Source organism: Capricornis sumatraensis, chromosome 6 (genome assembly GCF_032405125.1).
Source record: "Capricornis sumatraensis isolate serow.1 chromosome 6, serow.2, whole genome shotgun sequence".
NCBI classification, from domain to species: Eukaryota; Metazoa; Chordata; class Mammalia; order Artiodactyla; family Bovidae; genus Capricornis; species Capricornis sumatraensis.
The window spans coordinates 33,688,797-33,706,219 of record NC_091074.1 but is presented as its reverse complement, the minus strand read 5'-3'; the positions used below and the strand labels follow the sequence as shown (position 1 = coordinate 33,706,219).

The 17,423-nt window shown below is 43.8% G+C and overlaps 1 protein-coding gene across 1 annotated transcript in view; it reads left to right on the top strand.

The window, feature by feature from the left end:
* ADAMTSL1 (ADAMTS like 1) overlaps positions 1-17,423 on the top strand; it is a 444,282-nt gene that overhangs the window by 392,524 nt on the left and 34,335 nt on the right. Inside the window, exons 24-26 of the mRNA XM_068973576.1 lie at positions 8,542-8,754; positions 10,796-10,976; positions 14,141-14,348. Of these exons, the coding sequence (XP_068829677.1) occupies positions 8,542-8,754; positions 10,796-10,976; positions 14,141-14,348 (602 nt within the window). The remainder of the gene's footprint in view (positions 1-8,541; positions 8,755-10,795; positions 10,977-14,140; positions 14,349-17,423) is intronic.

Genomic DNA, 17,423 nt, shown 5'->3' with positions numbered 1-17,423 from the left:
TCCACAGTTTATTGTGATCCACACAGTCAAAGGCTTTGGCATAGTCAATAAAGCAGAAAGAGATGTTTTTCTGGAACTCTCTTGCTTTTTCCATGATCCAGTGGATGTTGGCAATTTGATCTCTGGTTCCTCTGCCTTTTCTAAAACCAGCTTGAACATTTGGAAGTTCACAGTTCACATTCTGCTGAAGCCTGGCTTGGAGAATTTTGAGCATTATTTTACTAGCGTGTGTGATGAGTACAATTGTGTGGTAGTTTGAGCATTCTTTGGCATTGCCTTTCTTTGGGATTGGAATGAAATCTGACCTTTTCCAGTCCTGTAGCCGCTGCTGAGTTTTCCAAATTTGCTGGCATATTGAATGCAGCACTTTCACAGCATCACCTTTCAGGATTTGAAATAGCTCAACTAGAATTCCATCACCTCCACTAGCTTTGTTCATAGTGATGCTTTCTAAGGCCCACTTCACATTCCAGGATGTCTGGGTCTAGGTGAGTGATCACACCATCATGATTATCTGGATCGTGAAGCTCTTTTTTGTACAGTTCTTCTGTGTATTTTTGCCACGTCTTCTTAATACCTTCTGTTTCTGTTAGGTCCTTAACATGTCTGTCCTTTATCGAGCCCATCTTTGCATGAAATGTTCCCTTGGTATCTCTAATTTTCTTGAAGAGATCTCTAGTCTTTCCCATTCTGTTCTTTTCCTCTATTTCTTTGCATTGATCCCTGAGGAAGGCTTTCTTACCTCTCCTTGCTATTCTTTGGAACTCTGCATTCAGATGCTTATATCTTTCTTTTTCTCCTTTGCTTTTTACTTCTCCCCTTTTCACAGCTATTTATAAGGCCTCCTCAGACAGCCATTTTGCTTTTTTGCATTTATTTTCCATGGGGATGGTATTGATCCCTGTCTCCTGTACAGTGTCACGAACCTCTGTCCACAGTTCATCAGGCACTCTGTCTATCAGATCTAGTCCCTTAAATCTATTTCTCACTTCCACTGTATAATCATAAGGGATTTGATTTAGGTCATATGTGAATGGTCTAGTGGTTTTCCCCACTTTCTTCAATTTAAGTCTGAATTTGGCAATAAGGAGTTCATGATCTGAGCCACAGTCAGCTCCTGGTCTCCTTTTTGCTGACTGTATAGAGCTTCTCCATCTTTGGCTGCAAAGAATATAATCAGTCTTATTTCGGTGTTGACCATCTGGTGATGTCCATGTGTAGAGTCTTCTCTTGTGTTGTTGGAAGAGAGTTTTTGCTATGACCAGTGCATTCTCTTGGCAAAACTCTTAGCCTTTGCCCTGCTTCATCCCGTACTCCAAGACCAAATTTGCCTGTTACCCCAGGTGTTTCTTGACTTCCTACTTTTGCATTCCAGTCCCCTATAATGAGAAGGACATCTTTTTTGGGTGTTAGTTCTAAAAGGTCCTGTAGGTCTTCATAGAACCGTTCAACTTCAGCTTCTTCAGCGTTACTGGTTGGGGCATAGGCTTGGATAACTGTGATATTGAATGGTTTGCCTTGGAAACAGAGATCTTTCTGTCGTTTTCGAGATTGCATCCAAGTACTGCATTTCGGACTCTTTTGTTGACTAGATTGGCTACTCCATTTCTTCTAAGGGATTCCTGCCCACAGTAGTAGATATAATGCTCATCTGAGTTAAATTCACCCATTCCAGTCCATTTTAGTTCGCTGATTGCTAGAATGTCAACATTCACTCTTGCCATCTCCTGTTTGACTACTTCCAATTTGCCTTGATTCATGGACCTGACATTCCAGGTTCCTATGCAATATTGCTCTTTACAGCATTGGATCTTGCTTCTATCACCAGTCACATCCACAGCTGGGTATTGTTTTTGCTTTGGCTCCATCCCTTCATTCTTTCTGGAGTTATTTCTCCACTGATCTCCAGTAGCATATTGGGCACCTACTGACCTGGGGAGTTCCCCTTTCAGTATCCTATCATTTTGCCTTTTCATACTGTTCAGAATGTGGAATGACAGAATGTGGTCCACTGGAGAAGGGAATGGCAAACCACTTCAGTATTCTTGCCTTGAGAACCCCATGAACAGTATGAACAGTATGAAATGTACCACTTAGCTGACTAAGATTTCTGGCTCCTAAATAAGTAACTTTATCGCCATAGAAAACAGCCTGTGGCTGCTACCACTCCTTTCCCTGCCTAAATGGTCTCTCAGAAAACTAATCCTAATGGAGTTGGAAAAATGAAGATTAAAGCTAAATTGAGAGATTGCCTGACCAAATATCTCCTGTTTCCTTGGTAAGAGCAAGGTTCTTATTTTTCAATTTGGAATCTAGTCAGTCTCACCGTACTCTGTCCACAACAATCAAATAAAACAATTATTGCAGCCAGCATCTCAGCAGCATATGGCATCTTTTCTTCTTTAAAGCAAATGGGATAGGAAGACATAGATCTGTAGATCTGTCTGTTTCAGTAAGTCAAAGAAGCTGTACTTGTTTCAAACTTGTTTTGAAATCATGCTATATGCCTAAACAAACATACAGCTTCCCTGCCTTTTATTAGAAAATTAAACCAACGTCTGACTCCAGACGACATTTGGGACTGGAGTGAGTGGGTGCTGCTGAGTCCCTAGAGGTCCCCAGTGGCATGATCTCTACGCACCTCTCCCCAAGGCCATTCGCACCCTCATTTCATAACAGGAGTGACACCACCATGAACCTCATGGCATATAGATGCCTAGATGCCACCAGAAGCATGTGGGGAGCCTGCTCCTCTGAGATGGTGAACCAGGTCAGGTGAGAGCTGGGTCACCACACAGGTAGAAACTCCATCCTACTGGATGCCTTGGATCCACAGGTGATCTGGAAGCCCCTATTCCCTAAATGTGTTAATTAGTTACCTCACCCTACCCCTGAAGATGCATTAAAATAAACCCCCGAGATACAATGGCTTAAATAACAATCATTTATTCTTACTGATCTTCCTTAGTTCAGTTGATCTAAACTGGGTTTGGCTGGACTGACTTGGCTCTTCTCCACATTTTTCTCATCTTCCCCTTGGGACCATCAGGCTAGTCCAGGCATGTTCTACAGTGATGGCAAGGGCACAAGAACACAAGCAAAAACTCACCAGGTCTCTCGAGGTCTAGGATTGAAACTGGCACCCAGCACATCTGCCGCCTCAGTTATTTTATTATGGAAAAATACACATAACGTACAATTTACAATTTTAACCATTTTTAAGTGTGCAATTCAGTGGCATTAATTACATTCCTACTGTTGCACAACCTCACACTATCCATCTCCAGAACTTCTTCATCATCTTAAACAGAAACCCAAACCATTAAATAATAATACTCCATTGCCTCCTTCCTCCAGCCCCTGCTAATTACTATTCACTTTCTGTTTCTACAAATTTGGCTGCTCTAGGTATCTCATATAAGAGGAGTCATACAGTATTTGTCCTATACTGTCTGACTTCCTGTACTTAGTGTTTGCAAGTTTAATGCATGCTGTCACATGTATCAGAATTTTATTCCCTTGTAAGTCAGAATAACATTCATCATATATATTTATCACATTTGCTTATCCATCCATCTGTTGATGACCCTCTGAGTTGTTTTCACCATTTGGCTATCATGAATAATGCTGCCGTGGACATTGGTGTACAAATATCTATTCAAGTACTGCTTTCAAGTCTTTTGGATGTATAGCCAGAAGTAGAATAGTTCAGTTCAGTTCAGTTACTCAGTCGTGTCTGACTCTTTGCGACCCCATGAACCGCAGCACGCCAGGCCTCCCTGACCATCACCAACTGCCAGAGTCTGCCCAAACCCATGTCCATTGAGTTGGTGATGCCATCCAGCCATCTCATCCTCTGTCGTCCCCTTCTCCTCCTGCCCTCAATCTTTCCCGGCATCAGAGTCTTTTCAAATGAGTCAGCTCCCTGCATCAGGTAGCCAAAGTATTGGAGTTTCAGCTTCAGCATCAGTCCTTCCAATGAACACCCAGGACTGATCTCCTATAGGATGGACTGGTTGGATCTCCTTGCAGTCCAAGGGACGCTCAAGAGTCTTATCCAACACCACAGTTCAAAAGCATCAATTCTTCAGTGCTCAGCTTTCTTCACAGTCCAACTCTCACATCCATACATGACTACTGGAAAAACCATAGCCTTGCCTAGACGGACCTTTGTTGACAAAGTAATGTCTCTGCTTTTCAATATGCAATCTAGGTTGGTCATAACTTTCCTTCCAAGGAGTAAATGTCTTTTAATTTCATGGCTGCAGTCACCACCTGCAGTGATTTTGGAGCCCCCAAAAATAAAGTCTGACACTGTTTCCACTGTTTCCCCATCTATTTGCCATGAAGTGATGGGACCGGATGTCATGATCTTAGTTTTCTGAATGTTGAGCTTTTATATATATATATAAATTTATTTATTTTAATTGGAGGCTAATTAGTTTACAATATTGTATTGGTTTTGCCATACATCAACATGAATGTGCCATGAGTGTACACGTGTTCCCCATCCTGAACCCCCCTCCCACCTCCTTCCTCATACCATCCCTCTGGGTCATCCCAGTATATATTGAGCTTTAAGCCAACTTTTTCATCCTCCTCTTTCACTTTCATCAAGAGGCTTTTTAGTTCCTCTTCGCTTTCTGCCATAAGGGTGGTGTCTTCTGCATATCTGAGGTTATTGATATTTCTCCTGGCAATCTTGATTCCAGCTTGTGCTTCTTCCAGCACAGCGTTTCTCATGATGTACTCTGCATAGAAGTTAAATAAGCAGGGTGACAATATACAGCCTTGAAGTACTCCTTTTCCTATTTGGAGCCACTCTGTTGTTCCATGTCCAGTTCTAACTGCTGCTTCCTGACCTGCATACAGATTTCTCAAGAGGCAGGTCAGGTGGTCTGGTATTCCCATCTCTTTCAGAATTTTCCACAGTTTATTGTGATCCACACAGTCAAAGGCTTTGGCATAGTCAACAAAGCAGAAATAGATGTTTTTCTGGAACTCTCTTGCTTTTTCAATGATCCAGCAGATGTTGGCAATTTGATCTCTGGTTCCTCTGCCTTTTTTAAAACCAGCTTGAACATCTGGAAGTTCACGGTTCACATATGGCTGAAGCCTGGCTTGGAGAATTTTGAGCATTGCTTTACTAGCGTGTGAGATGAGTAGAGAAGTAGAATAACTGCTGAGTAATTCTAAATTTTTTTTATGAAATTTGATATTGTTTTCCACAGTGGCTGCACCATTTTACATTTCCACCAGCAATACACAAGCATTATAATTTTCCCACATCTTCATCAACTCTAGTTAATTTTTTTTCTCATTTTTAAACAATAGCCATCCTAATGGTCATAAAGTGGTATATCATTGTGGTTTTGATTTGTGTTTCTATAGCAATTAGTGATGCTGAGCATCTTTTCACGTACTTATTAACATTTGCCTATCTTTGAAAAATATCCAAGTGTTTTGCTCATTTTTAAATTTGGTTAGTGTTTTTTGTTGAGTTGTAGGAATTCTTTCTATATCTTTATATATTAATCTCTTATCAGATCTGATTTGTAAATATTTTCTTCATTTGTGTTAGTCACGTTTTCACTCTCTTGTATCCCTTCATTCATGTTTTTCTTTATTTTAGCAATGTTTTGTAATTTTCAGCATACACGTCTTTTGCCTACTTGGTTTAGTTTATTCTTAAATATTTTATTGTTTTTGATAGTTGTATAAATGGAATTGTTTTCTTTTTAAAATGCTATTTTTTATTTTGGCTGCTCTGCATCTTTGTAGCTGCACATGGGCTTTCTTTAGGTTATGGCAAGCAGAAGGAACTCTCTAGTAGCTACTCGAGTACTCTCTAGCTACTCTCTACTCTCTAGTTGCAGTGTGCAGGCTCCTCATTGTGGTTTCCCTTGTTGCAGAGCATGTCCTCTAGGGGCATGGGCTCAGTTTAGTTGTGGTGCAGGGTATTAGCTTCCCTGCAGCATGTGAAATCCTCTCAGACCATGGATTGAACCTGTGTCCCCTGCATTAGCAGGCATATTCTTAACTACTGGACCACCAGGGAAATCCTGGAATTGTCTTAATTTTCTTTTCAGATTTTTCATTTCTAGTGTTTGTTTTAGTTTTTAGTTTTAGTTCAGTCGCTCAGTCGTGTCTGACTATTTGTGACCCCATGAATTGCAGCACGCCAAGCCTCCCTGTCCATCACCAACTCCCGGAGTTCACTCAAACTCATGTCCATCGAGTCAATGATGCCATCCAGTCATCTCATCCTCTGTCGTCCCCTTCTCCTCCTGCCCCAAATCCCTCCCAGCATCAGAGTCTTTTCCAATGAGTCAACTCTTCGCATGAGGGGGCCAAAGTACTGGAGTTTCAGCTTTAGCATCATTCCTTCCAAAGAAATCCCAGGGCTGATCTCCTTCAGAATGGACTGGCTGTTAGTAGCCATTTTATCAGCCAGAGTAGTCACATGGCCAAAACTGAAGTCAGGAGGAGGGGAAGTATAGTTCACCCTGCAAAATTACACTGCAGAGTGAGTCCACATAGGGAGGATTGAAAAATTGGGTCCTGTAATGATATTCCAGACTGAACTTCTGAGGGTCAATTTTAGCGTTGTTTTTCCAGGGGCCTTCTGCAGCAGCAGTCTGTTGCTGCTACTTCAACCTACACAACCACAGTGAAAATGTAAAAAGGCAAGGGAATAAAGGGAGTAAGCAGACAACGAAAGGAGGTATCAAAGTGCCTAAGTACTGAGTTGGCCAAACACTCAGACAAACTTGGCCAACCGAATAAATTGTCGGTGCCCCGCCAGACAAGTAGTAGCTATAGAGGAAAGAACAGAAGGCGATGAGTCAGATAGAAGGTCTGGCTTTGATCTTGGAACGGTCTGTTAACATTTCTTAATATCTCTGGGCCTCTGGCAGTAAACTAGATCATCTCTTTAAAGACCTTTCCTGTGTTAACGCTGCCATCTTATAAAAATCCTAACAGTGCCGCCCCCAGAACACAGCACAAGTCAGCGTTAGGAGATCCGTTCTCCATACAGATCCGCAAGCACACACATCCATGCAGGTGACCATCTGTGTGTCTCACTGATCCCATCTTCTGCCTACATCTCAGCTTTATTGGTGTGCTTTTTGGCATCCCATACCAGTTGAGATCTCCTTGAAAAAAAGAAGATAGTCATTACTTACTTAACTGTCCCCAGAACACTATGCACCAAATACATATTTTTTAATTGAACTGTGCAGTCCATAGGGTCGCAAAGAGCCAGACATAACTGAGCAACTGAACTGAGTAAAAAACCTCTACTATCTTTATTTTGAATGATTTATCTTGCATTTTGAGATTTTCAAATAATTTTTCTCTGGAAGCTAAATTTCTGGAGTCACAACAGCAAATTCAGCAAGTACAAATTTAGAGGTAATGAGTTTTCTCTCACAGTTGCAGTTTATTTCACTAATTTTATGCTGCTAAATAGACATCATATCTCAGTTTTATTTCAGAATTTTAATGTAACACAGTAAGTTAAATGACTATGTAATAAGTATGACATTTTACATGTCCAGTGCAGGCTTAGTTGTCAGAAGAGCTGTCAAAAGGCCAAAGTTCTTGACTTACAGAGAAATGAGATCAGTGTTTAAAATTGTTTTTCTAGTCTTTGTTGAAAATTTGGGGCTTGAAAATCACATAAAGAGTAAAATGGAGGCAGACATTAGATATTTACCAATTAAAGTTTGCTTCTTAATTATCACTACATACATCAGTACATGGGTTTTTTCCCCAAAACATTGCATTTGAAGAAGTGACTTCTTTCAGTATAACAGCCTATTATACAAAGTGAAGTAAGTCAAAAAGAGAAAGACAAATATTGTATATTAACAGGTGTACAGAATCTAGAAAGATAGGATGAACCTTTTTGCAGGGCAGCAATGGAGATGCAGACATAGCAAACAGACTTGTGGACACAGTGGGGAAAGAAGAGGGCGGGATGAATGGAGAGAGGAGCATTGAACATATGTTACCATATGGAAAACAGATAGCCAGTGGGAATTTGTTTTGTGACACAGGGAGCTCAACCCAGTGCTCTGTGACAACCTAGAGGGGTGGGAGATGGGAGGCGGGCCCAGGAGGGAGGGGACATATGTAAACCTGTGGCTAATTCATGTTGATTTATGTCAGAGGCCAACACAATATTGTAAAGCAGTTATCCTACAATTTTTAAAAATGGCATAGGAACTAATTAATCTGTGAAATCACATTCAATGAGTAAATCTTAATTGCTTCATTTTTTTTTAATTAGTACAGGGACATAGGTTAAAATAGGTACTTCATGTTCCCCAGGATTTTTTCCTTGAGTTGAATGAATAAAAGTCACTTTCCCAGTATCCCAGAGAACAGAAATATCTCCTATTTGCTTGGGAATGTCATAGGGAAGCAACACTGAATGTATGGCCTCAAAATCCATGGGCATCGTCAAGCAGCTCATCAGGAACGTGTCCTTTTTGGCTGTATCCATGGCTTACCCCTCCTCTCCTCTCCTCCTAGGCTGCCCTGTCAAAGGCGACCCTACTCCCAATATTACCTGGTTCCACGGTGACCAGCCAGTGGCCAATGTCACAGGACTGATGTATCATATCTTGGCAGCTGGACAGATTCTCCAGGTTGCAAATCTTAGTGGTGGATCTCACGGGGACTTCAGCTGCCTTGCTCAGAATGAGGCAGGAATGCTCATGCAGAAGGCCTTTTTAGTGATCCAAGGTAAGAAACCCTTCAGGACCTGGGTGCCAGGGTTGCTTCTTAAAAAAGAGAGTCTACTTGGGAATCTAATTCTCTAAGAGAACAAAGTGATTTCTGATCCCTGGTAGTTCTTAAGAGTGTGAAAATGGAAACCCAACCCTGTTGCCATTACCATGAGGCTCTCTTCAGAAAAGCCACTTATCTGCATCTCAGCAGAACCTGGAAAAGTCAGTGCTGCTTTCATAGGTGTGCCCTTCTGCTCATCATGTTACTGCTGCTCAGGACCAAGGAGATCCACATAGGAGAGCAGATGTTTCCTTTATGCTGGCCTAACCACTAAAGAACACACACACTCACCTGTTAGGGAAATAGAAGTTTTCTCTGTTGGACTGGTTTAAAATTTCCTCTCGAGGTGAACCATGTGGTTTCTGTCCCCTGCCTTGGAGACTGGGGCTGGCACCAGGACCAGTGGGTCATGCAGAAGCCTTCAGCTACAGTCACATGTCGCGTGCTTGCCTGGCCCCTGCCCTGTGGTCTGTCTGTGAGTAGACTAAGGAGTCTGTGTGGCTCACGCATTCACCTGCCAGGGACACGTGCGGGTCCAAGAGCCTTTGGATGGGGCCTGCATTCGCTGCCCCAAGAAAGGGTAGCGAATGAGCCCAGCAGAGTGGGAAAGGAGCCCAAACTGGCCTTGTTATAGAAACTACGTGAGGCTGGTTCTACCTGTGGCCTGTATGTAACACTTATAAGGAAAGCAAAATTCTGCTGCACATATCCTAAAATGGAGGCTTCCGTGGGAAGCGACAGAGTTCGTTCCAGAATAGCACATAAGGGTGGATATTTTTCTGAGTCCGTAGGTTTTCCGCTGAAACGCCCTCCACCACCATTTGGCCTTCCAGATAGGAAAGTCAGTGTTGCCTTTTCTTGTCAGCCAGCCAGTCTCTGCTGAAAACCAGAAGGCAGTGTCCATCTGCAAGTTTTGTAAAACACAATTGACAAATAAGCACTCAAAATTTACCAGCCCACAGTTATTTTTAACAGTTCTCCTACCAGTGAGTCTCAGACCCCCCAATAGAAAGTCCAAAGAAATGGCCTTTCTGACTGATGTCATAGTCTCCATAAATGAATGTTCTTTTAATAGGCTATTTTTCTGTAACATATACAAAGTCCAGCTCCAATATGGACTTTTAAATATCATTGTTGAGTACCGCTTGTATATCTCTTTGTTGAAAAATAAAGTCACCTTCTGGAAAACCAACAGGGGGAACAAAAGCACTTTAGGAAGTAGGTTTTAAACTGTGAGCGCTACAGCCGCTGATGACGTTCTGGGCGCCAGGTCCTGGGCTGGACTCAGTGCTCCACACATGCTCAGTTGCTCAGTCATGTCCAACACTTTGCGACCCCGTGGACTGTAGCCCACCAGCTTCCTCTGTCCATGGGATTCTCCAAGCAAGAATGGAGTGGGTTGCCATGCCCTTCTTCAGAGGATCTTCCTGACCAAGGGATCGAACTCACATCCCTTATGTCTCCTGCATTGGCAGGCAGGTTCTTTACCATTGGCACCACCTGGGAAGGCCAGGGCTAGGCCCTGTACTTTCTTTATATCCTGTTCTCCAGTAGCGTGATGAGATAAGGGAACTGTACTCACTTTATGGATGAGCCAGCTCAGGCCCTTGGAGACCATGTGACTTGCCTAGACCTGCTGGGAATGGAGCCCACTGAGGGGCACTTTTTTTCAGTCACTAAGTCATGTGTCCAACTCTTTGCAACCCAATGGATGTAGCCCATCAGGCTCCTCTCTCCATGGGATTTCCCAGGCAAGAATGTTAGAGTGGGTTGCCATTTCCTTCTTCAGGAGATCTTCCTGATCCAGGGATCAAACCTGCATCGCCTTCATTGGCAGGTGGGTTCTTCACCACTGTACCACAGGAAGCATCACGGGGCACAGCCTCAGTCATAACAGCACCTCATCCCCTCCCTGCCCCACCCCACCCTGCTCAGAAGGAACAGCATGAGCATTGATGCTACCTTCTTGTCACCTCTGATTCTCCTCCTGTGACAGATTACTGGTGGTCTGTGGACAGACCGGTGACCTGCTCAGCCTCCTGTGGCAACAGGGGGGTTCAGCAGCCCCGCCTGCGGTGTCTCCTGAACAACACGGAGGTGGACCCCACTCACTGCGCGGGGAAGGTGCGCCCTGCTGTGCAGCCTATCCCCTGCAACCGGAGAGACTGTCCTTCCCGGTGAGTGCACCAGCCCCTCCCCAGGATGGGCCTGGACTTGCAGCCAGGCTCATGGCCAGCCCTTGTTAAGTACTGTGAGAGCGAGAGACACTGAGTGCCAGTGAGAGAGCCTGATGGCCGAGGAGCCACGCGATCTGTCGGCCACAGCCCACCAGACACCCCACTGCACAGAAAACATCCCCCAGGACAAGCCTCCTTCCTCAGTTGTTTGTCCCCTCACCACTCAGTCACCTAAAGCTGCCTGGGCTTCCCAAGGGCCTGAAAAGGTCAGTTTAGGGGCTGGGAATATCCCAGGCCCTGACAAGGGAGAGTTCTCATCCTGCAGCAAGAAGGCTGGATTTAAGAGGGAAAAAAACCATGTTGTGGTTGAAGTGCTTAGGGGATACTGATCACCAGTCTATAGCCCAACCCCTCCCCTTTCTTCTAACTATATACCTTTGCTCATCAGTACTCCATTTTAGCTGAGGAAATCTTATCCTCTCTTCTACAACGGCTTGCCTCTTGTTAAAGTTGAAATAAATTTTCATTTCCCATAGTTGCTTCAACTTTGGGTTTACAGTTGACCCTTGAGCTACACAGAGGTTAGGGACGGTGACCTTGAGCAGTCAAAAATCCATCCATAACTGTATAGTTGCTGCTCCAACTATAGATGGTGTAGTACTCTAATAGGCATTTAGTGAAAGAAATCTGAGCACAAGCGGAGCCGTGTGGTTCATACCTGTGCTGTTCAGGGGCCAACTGCACATTCTCTGCACTTGGGCTCCTTATATAACCCAGAACAATACCCACAGTCTCTGCCTCTTCCATCTTCCTTGAGCTTTGAGCAGCCATGAGTCCCACTGAGCAGTGCCCTTCCCCCTCACCATGTCAGGCAGCAGCTAAAGGAATAATGGATGGGCTTGGAGTTGGCACCTACATGGTGCCCTGAGCCTGGGGAGACTTGGCAGAGCCCTGAAACACCCTTTTACTGCCTATCTGTGGGACGTTCACTCACTCCTTAGGCAACCACTTTGTGTTTTGCCAGCTGAATCATAAGGAGCAGCTGAAACCAGGAGAGCCTCAATGAAATATGAAACACACTCATTAATATCAGCAGTTTGACTTGCTGACGGGAAGGTTTCCACGGGAATGATTAATGTCCTTTTATACCCTTCCTGAACTGTAACATAGCCCGTACCTCTCCTTTCTTAAAGCCCCCACCCCAGCTCCTGAAAAATTGCTGAAATGTATATTTGGAAATAAAAGTTGATTGAAAGGCAGGCCTGACATTCGCCAGGGATACGAGAGGCTGGAAGACTGCCTTTGCCAAGCTGTGTGAAATGAAGAAGAGGTCATGGACATGCCAGGGACATTTTGATTTGCTGTGGTGATAGAGTCAATCAGCCTCATTTACTTCTGCAGATGAAATAATGGCCGGGTCTGCTTGGGTTTCAGCACCCTCAGGGGCTTTAAAACACCTTCTGCCTGCTTCCTAAGTGGCTCTGCTCCTGTGGGTTAGAAATCTGCACACAGTCATCTCTCTCCAAGGCGAACAGAGCAGGGAAGTTCCACCAAACTAAATAAGTCACAGATCCAGCTTCAGGAGAAATTTGCTCCCTCTTCCTACTACTTACCTCTCCTGAAAGCCAGATGTGGCACCATTGAACTAGAAAGTGGCCACAGGCTCATCTTTGACTGGTTTTCCCACCAAGCTTCCTGGGCATGTCAGCCCCCTCCTCTGCACACAAACAGGTGTGGCCCCAGTTGTCTTTTTGAATCGCACTGTGAAGTCACACTTTGACCCAGGTAGCTGTGTCAGCCACTTCATTTAGATCATTCCCCCGCCCCCTTCCACAAAGCAATAAAGTCAAAAAATGTTTTTTCTAGGTTGAATGAAATGGCTGGAAAGAACCAAATCTTTTCCACAAACTACACCTCCTTCCCCCTCCTCTTTGAGAATTAGCACAGGGTAACATCCAAAAAGAACCCCTCCATATCTGTATACAGTCCAAGGACTTAAGAGTGTTTCCCAACTTATAGCTTGGCTTTATGAGGAAAGCTATTTGTCACAGTCCTGGTCAGTCTCACTTCTGAGGATCCAAATTGCAGCTGGAACCTAACATCCTGAGAACTACTACTGTCACCACATAAACCACCCTCTGAGAGGTATAAGACCTATGGACTGTGACTCATGGAGGTGGGAAATTGCTCCAGAAAGCTGGAAGGAACTTCGTAGGCTTCTGGGGGATTAAACAAATCAAATGAGACGTGGGTTAAGGCGAGGTAGGAAAAACAGTGAGTACTAGCAGACAAAACTTGGCTTAACTGAGACCCAGACTGCCTCTGGGGTCAGGAGGCGACCCAGGTTTGGATCTGATCTTCCCTGGGAAACAGGCCCTTCTCTGCCCCACACCTGAATGACTTTAGGAAGAATCAGAACTGGTATAACTGGTTAAAGGACTGCCTCCGCTGAGGGTTTTATCTGCAAGCTCACAGCTTTGGGGGCCAATATTAAGATAAAGCAACTGATCTTTCACAGTGTGCCTTTTTAATCAGTTTCCAAAGGGTATTTATTTCCTGTAGCTGCCATAGCAAATTACCACAAACACGGTTGCTTAAAATGATAGATTTTTATTCTCTTCTAATTATGGAGGCCAGAGGTCCAAAATCAAGATGTCGACAGGGCTGCACACTCCCTCCAAAGACTCCAGGAGAGAATCAGTTCCTGAGTCCTTGTAGCTTCTGGTGGCTCCAGGCATCCCTTGGCTTGTGGCCACAGCACTCCAACCTCTGCCTTTGTGGTCACACTGTCCCCTCCTCTGCCATGTCAGATCTCCCTCTGCCTTCCTCTTACAAGAACACGTGATGGTATTTAATGCCTAACCAGATAATGCAGGACAAGCTCATCTCAAGATCTTTAACTATATCTGGAAACACTCTTTGTCCAAATAAGGTAACATTCACAGGTTCCAGGGATGATTTCATGTAGATATCTGGGAGGGGTGGGGGTGGCATTTTTAGCCTACCGCCCCAGGTACATTCTGTGAAAAGAGACACGGCCCCACAATTAGCTGCTGTGTGGTAAGAACAGGAGGATGCTGTGGGGCTCCTTTTCTGAGAGTATTTGGCATTGCTCCTCTGCTCAAGGCTTGACCCTTTGCACTAATCCTTCTTCCTCTTCCCAGGTGGATGGTGACCTCCTGGTCTGCCTGTACCCGGAGCTGTGGGGGAGGCGTCCAGACCCGCCGGGTGACCTGCCAGAAGCTGAAAGCCTCAGGGATCTCCACTCCTGTGCCCAGTGATGTGTGCACGCAGCTTGCCAAGCGGCCAGTCGACACCCAGGCCTGTAACCAGCAGTTGTGTGTGGAGTGGGCCTTCTCCAGCTGGAGCCAGGTAAGACAGCTTTGTTTTTAGTTGATTTGCGGAGTTTCTAGTGTATAGCAAAGTGATTCAGTTGTGCCTGTATATTCTTTTTCAGACTCTTTTCTATTATGGGTTATTGCAAAATATTGAGTAGATTACCCTGTGCTATACAGTAGGTCCTTGCTTATCTACTATATATACACTGCTGCTGCTGCTGCTGCTGCTAAGTCGCTTCAGTCGTGTCCGACTCTGTGCGACCCCATAGACGGCAGCCCATCAGCCTCCACCGTCCTCTGTATCTTTTAATTCCGACTATATCCCAACCCCCTCTTTCCCCTTTGGTTCAGTTCAGTCACTCACGTCATGTCCGACTCTTTGTGACCCCATGAATTGAAGCACGCCAGGCCTCCCTGTCCATCACCAACTCCCGGAGTTCACTCAAACTCACGTCCATCGAGTCCGTGATGCCATCCAGCCATCTCCTCCTCGGTCGTCCCCTTCTCCTCCTGCCCCTAATCCCTCCCAGCATCAGAGTCTTTTCCAATGAGTCAGCTTTTCGCATGAGGTGGCCAAAGTACTGGAGTTTCAGCTTTAGCATCATTCCTTCCAAAGAACACCCAGGACTGATCTCCTTTAGAATGGACTGGTTGGATCTCCTTGCACACTAGTAAAGTAATGCTCAAAACTTCCCCTTTGGTAAACCATAAGTTTATTTTTCAGGTCTTATGAGTCTGTTTCTGTTTTGTAAATAAGTTCATTTGTATCATTTTTTAGATTCCACATATAAGTGATATCATGTGATATTTGTCTTTCCTTTTTGACTTACTTCACTTGGTATGATAACCTCTAGCTGCATTCATATTGCTGCAAATGGCATTATTTTGCTCTTTTTGTGGCTGAGTAGTATTCTATTGCATCTACATACCACACCTTCTCTACCCGTTCATCTATAGGGTATATTTAGATTATCTCCATGTGTGGCTATTCTGAAGAGTGCTGCTGTAAACATAGGGGTGCATGTACTTTGCGGGTCTTTTTAACTACCTTTTACTGGAGTATATTAGATTTACAATGTTGTGCCGCTGTCTGCTATACAGGAAAGTGAATCAGCTGCACATATACATACGTCCTTTCTTTCTTAGTCTTTTCCCTTAGAGGTCATTACATGATTTTGCGTGGAGCTCCCTATGCTATACAGTACGTTCTTATTAGTTATCTATTGATGTTTTATATATAGTAGTGTGTATACGTCAATCCCAATCTCGCAATCTATCCTTCTCCCCCTTTTCCCCTTGGTTACCACAAGTTTGTTCTCCACATCTGTGACTCCATTTCTGGTCTACAGACAAGTTTATCTGTACCATTCTTTAAAATTCCACAAATAAACAATATAATATGTCTTTTTCTGTCTGACTGACTTCCCTCGGTATGAAAATCTCTAGATCCATCCGTGTCACTGCAAATGGCATTATTTCATTCTTTTTTATAGCTGAGTACTATTCCATTGTATGTATGTGCGACATCTTCTTTATCCATTCATCTGCTGGTGGACACTTAGGTTGCTTCCATGTCCTGGTTATTGTAAGCAGTGTCGCACTGAACATTGGGGTGACTGTATCTTTCTGAATTATGGTTTTCTCCAGATATGTACCTAGGAATGGGATTTCTAGATCATATAGTAATCCTATTTTTAGTTTTCTGAAGAACCTCTATACTGCTTTCCATAGTGACTGCAAGGACGGTTCCCTTTTCTCCACACCCTCTCCGGTGTTTCTTACTTGTAGACTTTTTCATGGTGACCATTCTGACTAGTGTGAGGTGGTACCTTATTGTAGTTTTGATTTGCATTTCTCTTATATTTAGTGATATTGAGCATCTTTTCATGTATTTTCATTGGCAATCTGTATTCCTTTAGAGAAATGTCTATTTAGGTCTTCTGCCAATCTTTGGATTGGTTATTTGTTTTTTGTTGTTGTATGAGCTGTTTGTATATTTTGGAGATTAATCCCTATCGGTTGTATTATTTGCAAATATATTCTCCCATTCTGTAGGTATCTTTTCATTTTGTTTATCATTTCTTTTGCTGTGTAAAAGCTTGTAAGTTTGATTAGGTCCCATTTGTTTATTTTTGTTTCTATTTCTAATGCCTTGAGAGTAAGAAAACATTTGTACAATTTATATCAGAGAATGTTTTGCCTGCATTCTCTTCTAGGAGTTTTATGGTTTCATGTCTTATAAGTCTTCAGGGCTTCCCTGGTGGCTCAGCCATGCTTGCTCCTTGGAAGAAAAGCTATGACCAACCTAGACAGTATATTAAAAAGCAGAGACATTACTTTGCCAACAAAGGTCCATCTAGTCAAAGCGATGGTTTTTCCAGTAGTCATGTATGGATGTAAGAGTTGGACTATAAAGAAAGCTGAGTGCCAAAGAATTGATGCTTTTGAACTGTGGTGTTGGAGAAGACTCTTGGTGGAGAGTCACTTGAACTGCAAGGAGATCCAACCAGTCAATCCTAAAGGAATTCAGTCCTGAATATTCATTGGAAGGACTGATGCTAAAGCAGAAACTCCAATAGTTTGGCCATCTGATGTGAAGAACTGACTCATTGGAAAAGACCCTGATGCTGGGAAAGATTGAAGGCAGGAGGAGAAGGGGACAACAGAGGATGAGATAGTTGGATGGTATCACTGATGTGATGGACATGAGTTTGAGTAAGCTCTGGGTGTTGGTGATGGACAGGGAAGCCTGGCGTGCTGTAGTCTGTGGGGTCACAAAGAGTTGGACATGACTGAGCCACTGAACTGAACTGGTAGCTCAGACAGTAAAGCGTCTGCATGCAATACAGGAGACCCGGGCTCAACCCCTGGGTCAGGAAGATCCCTGGAGAAGGAAATGGCACCTGACTCCAGTACTCTTGCCTGGAAAAATCCCATGGACAGAGGAGCCTGGTAGGCTACAGTGCATGGGGTCACAGAGTCAGACACAACTGAGTGACTTCACAAGTCATTTTGAATTTATTTTTTCTATGATGAGGGGGTGTGTTCTAACTTCACTGATTTACATGTAGCTGTCCAACTTTCCCAATACCATTTGCTGAAGAGACTA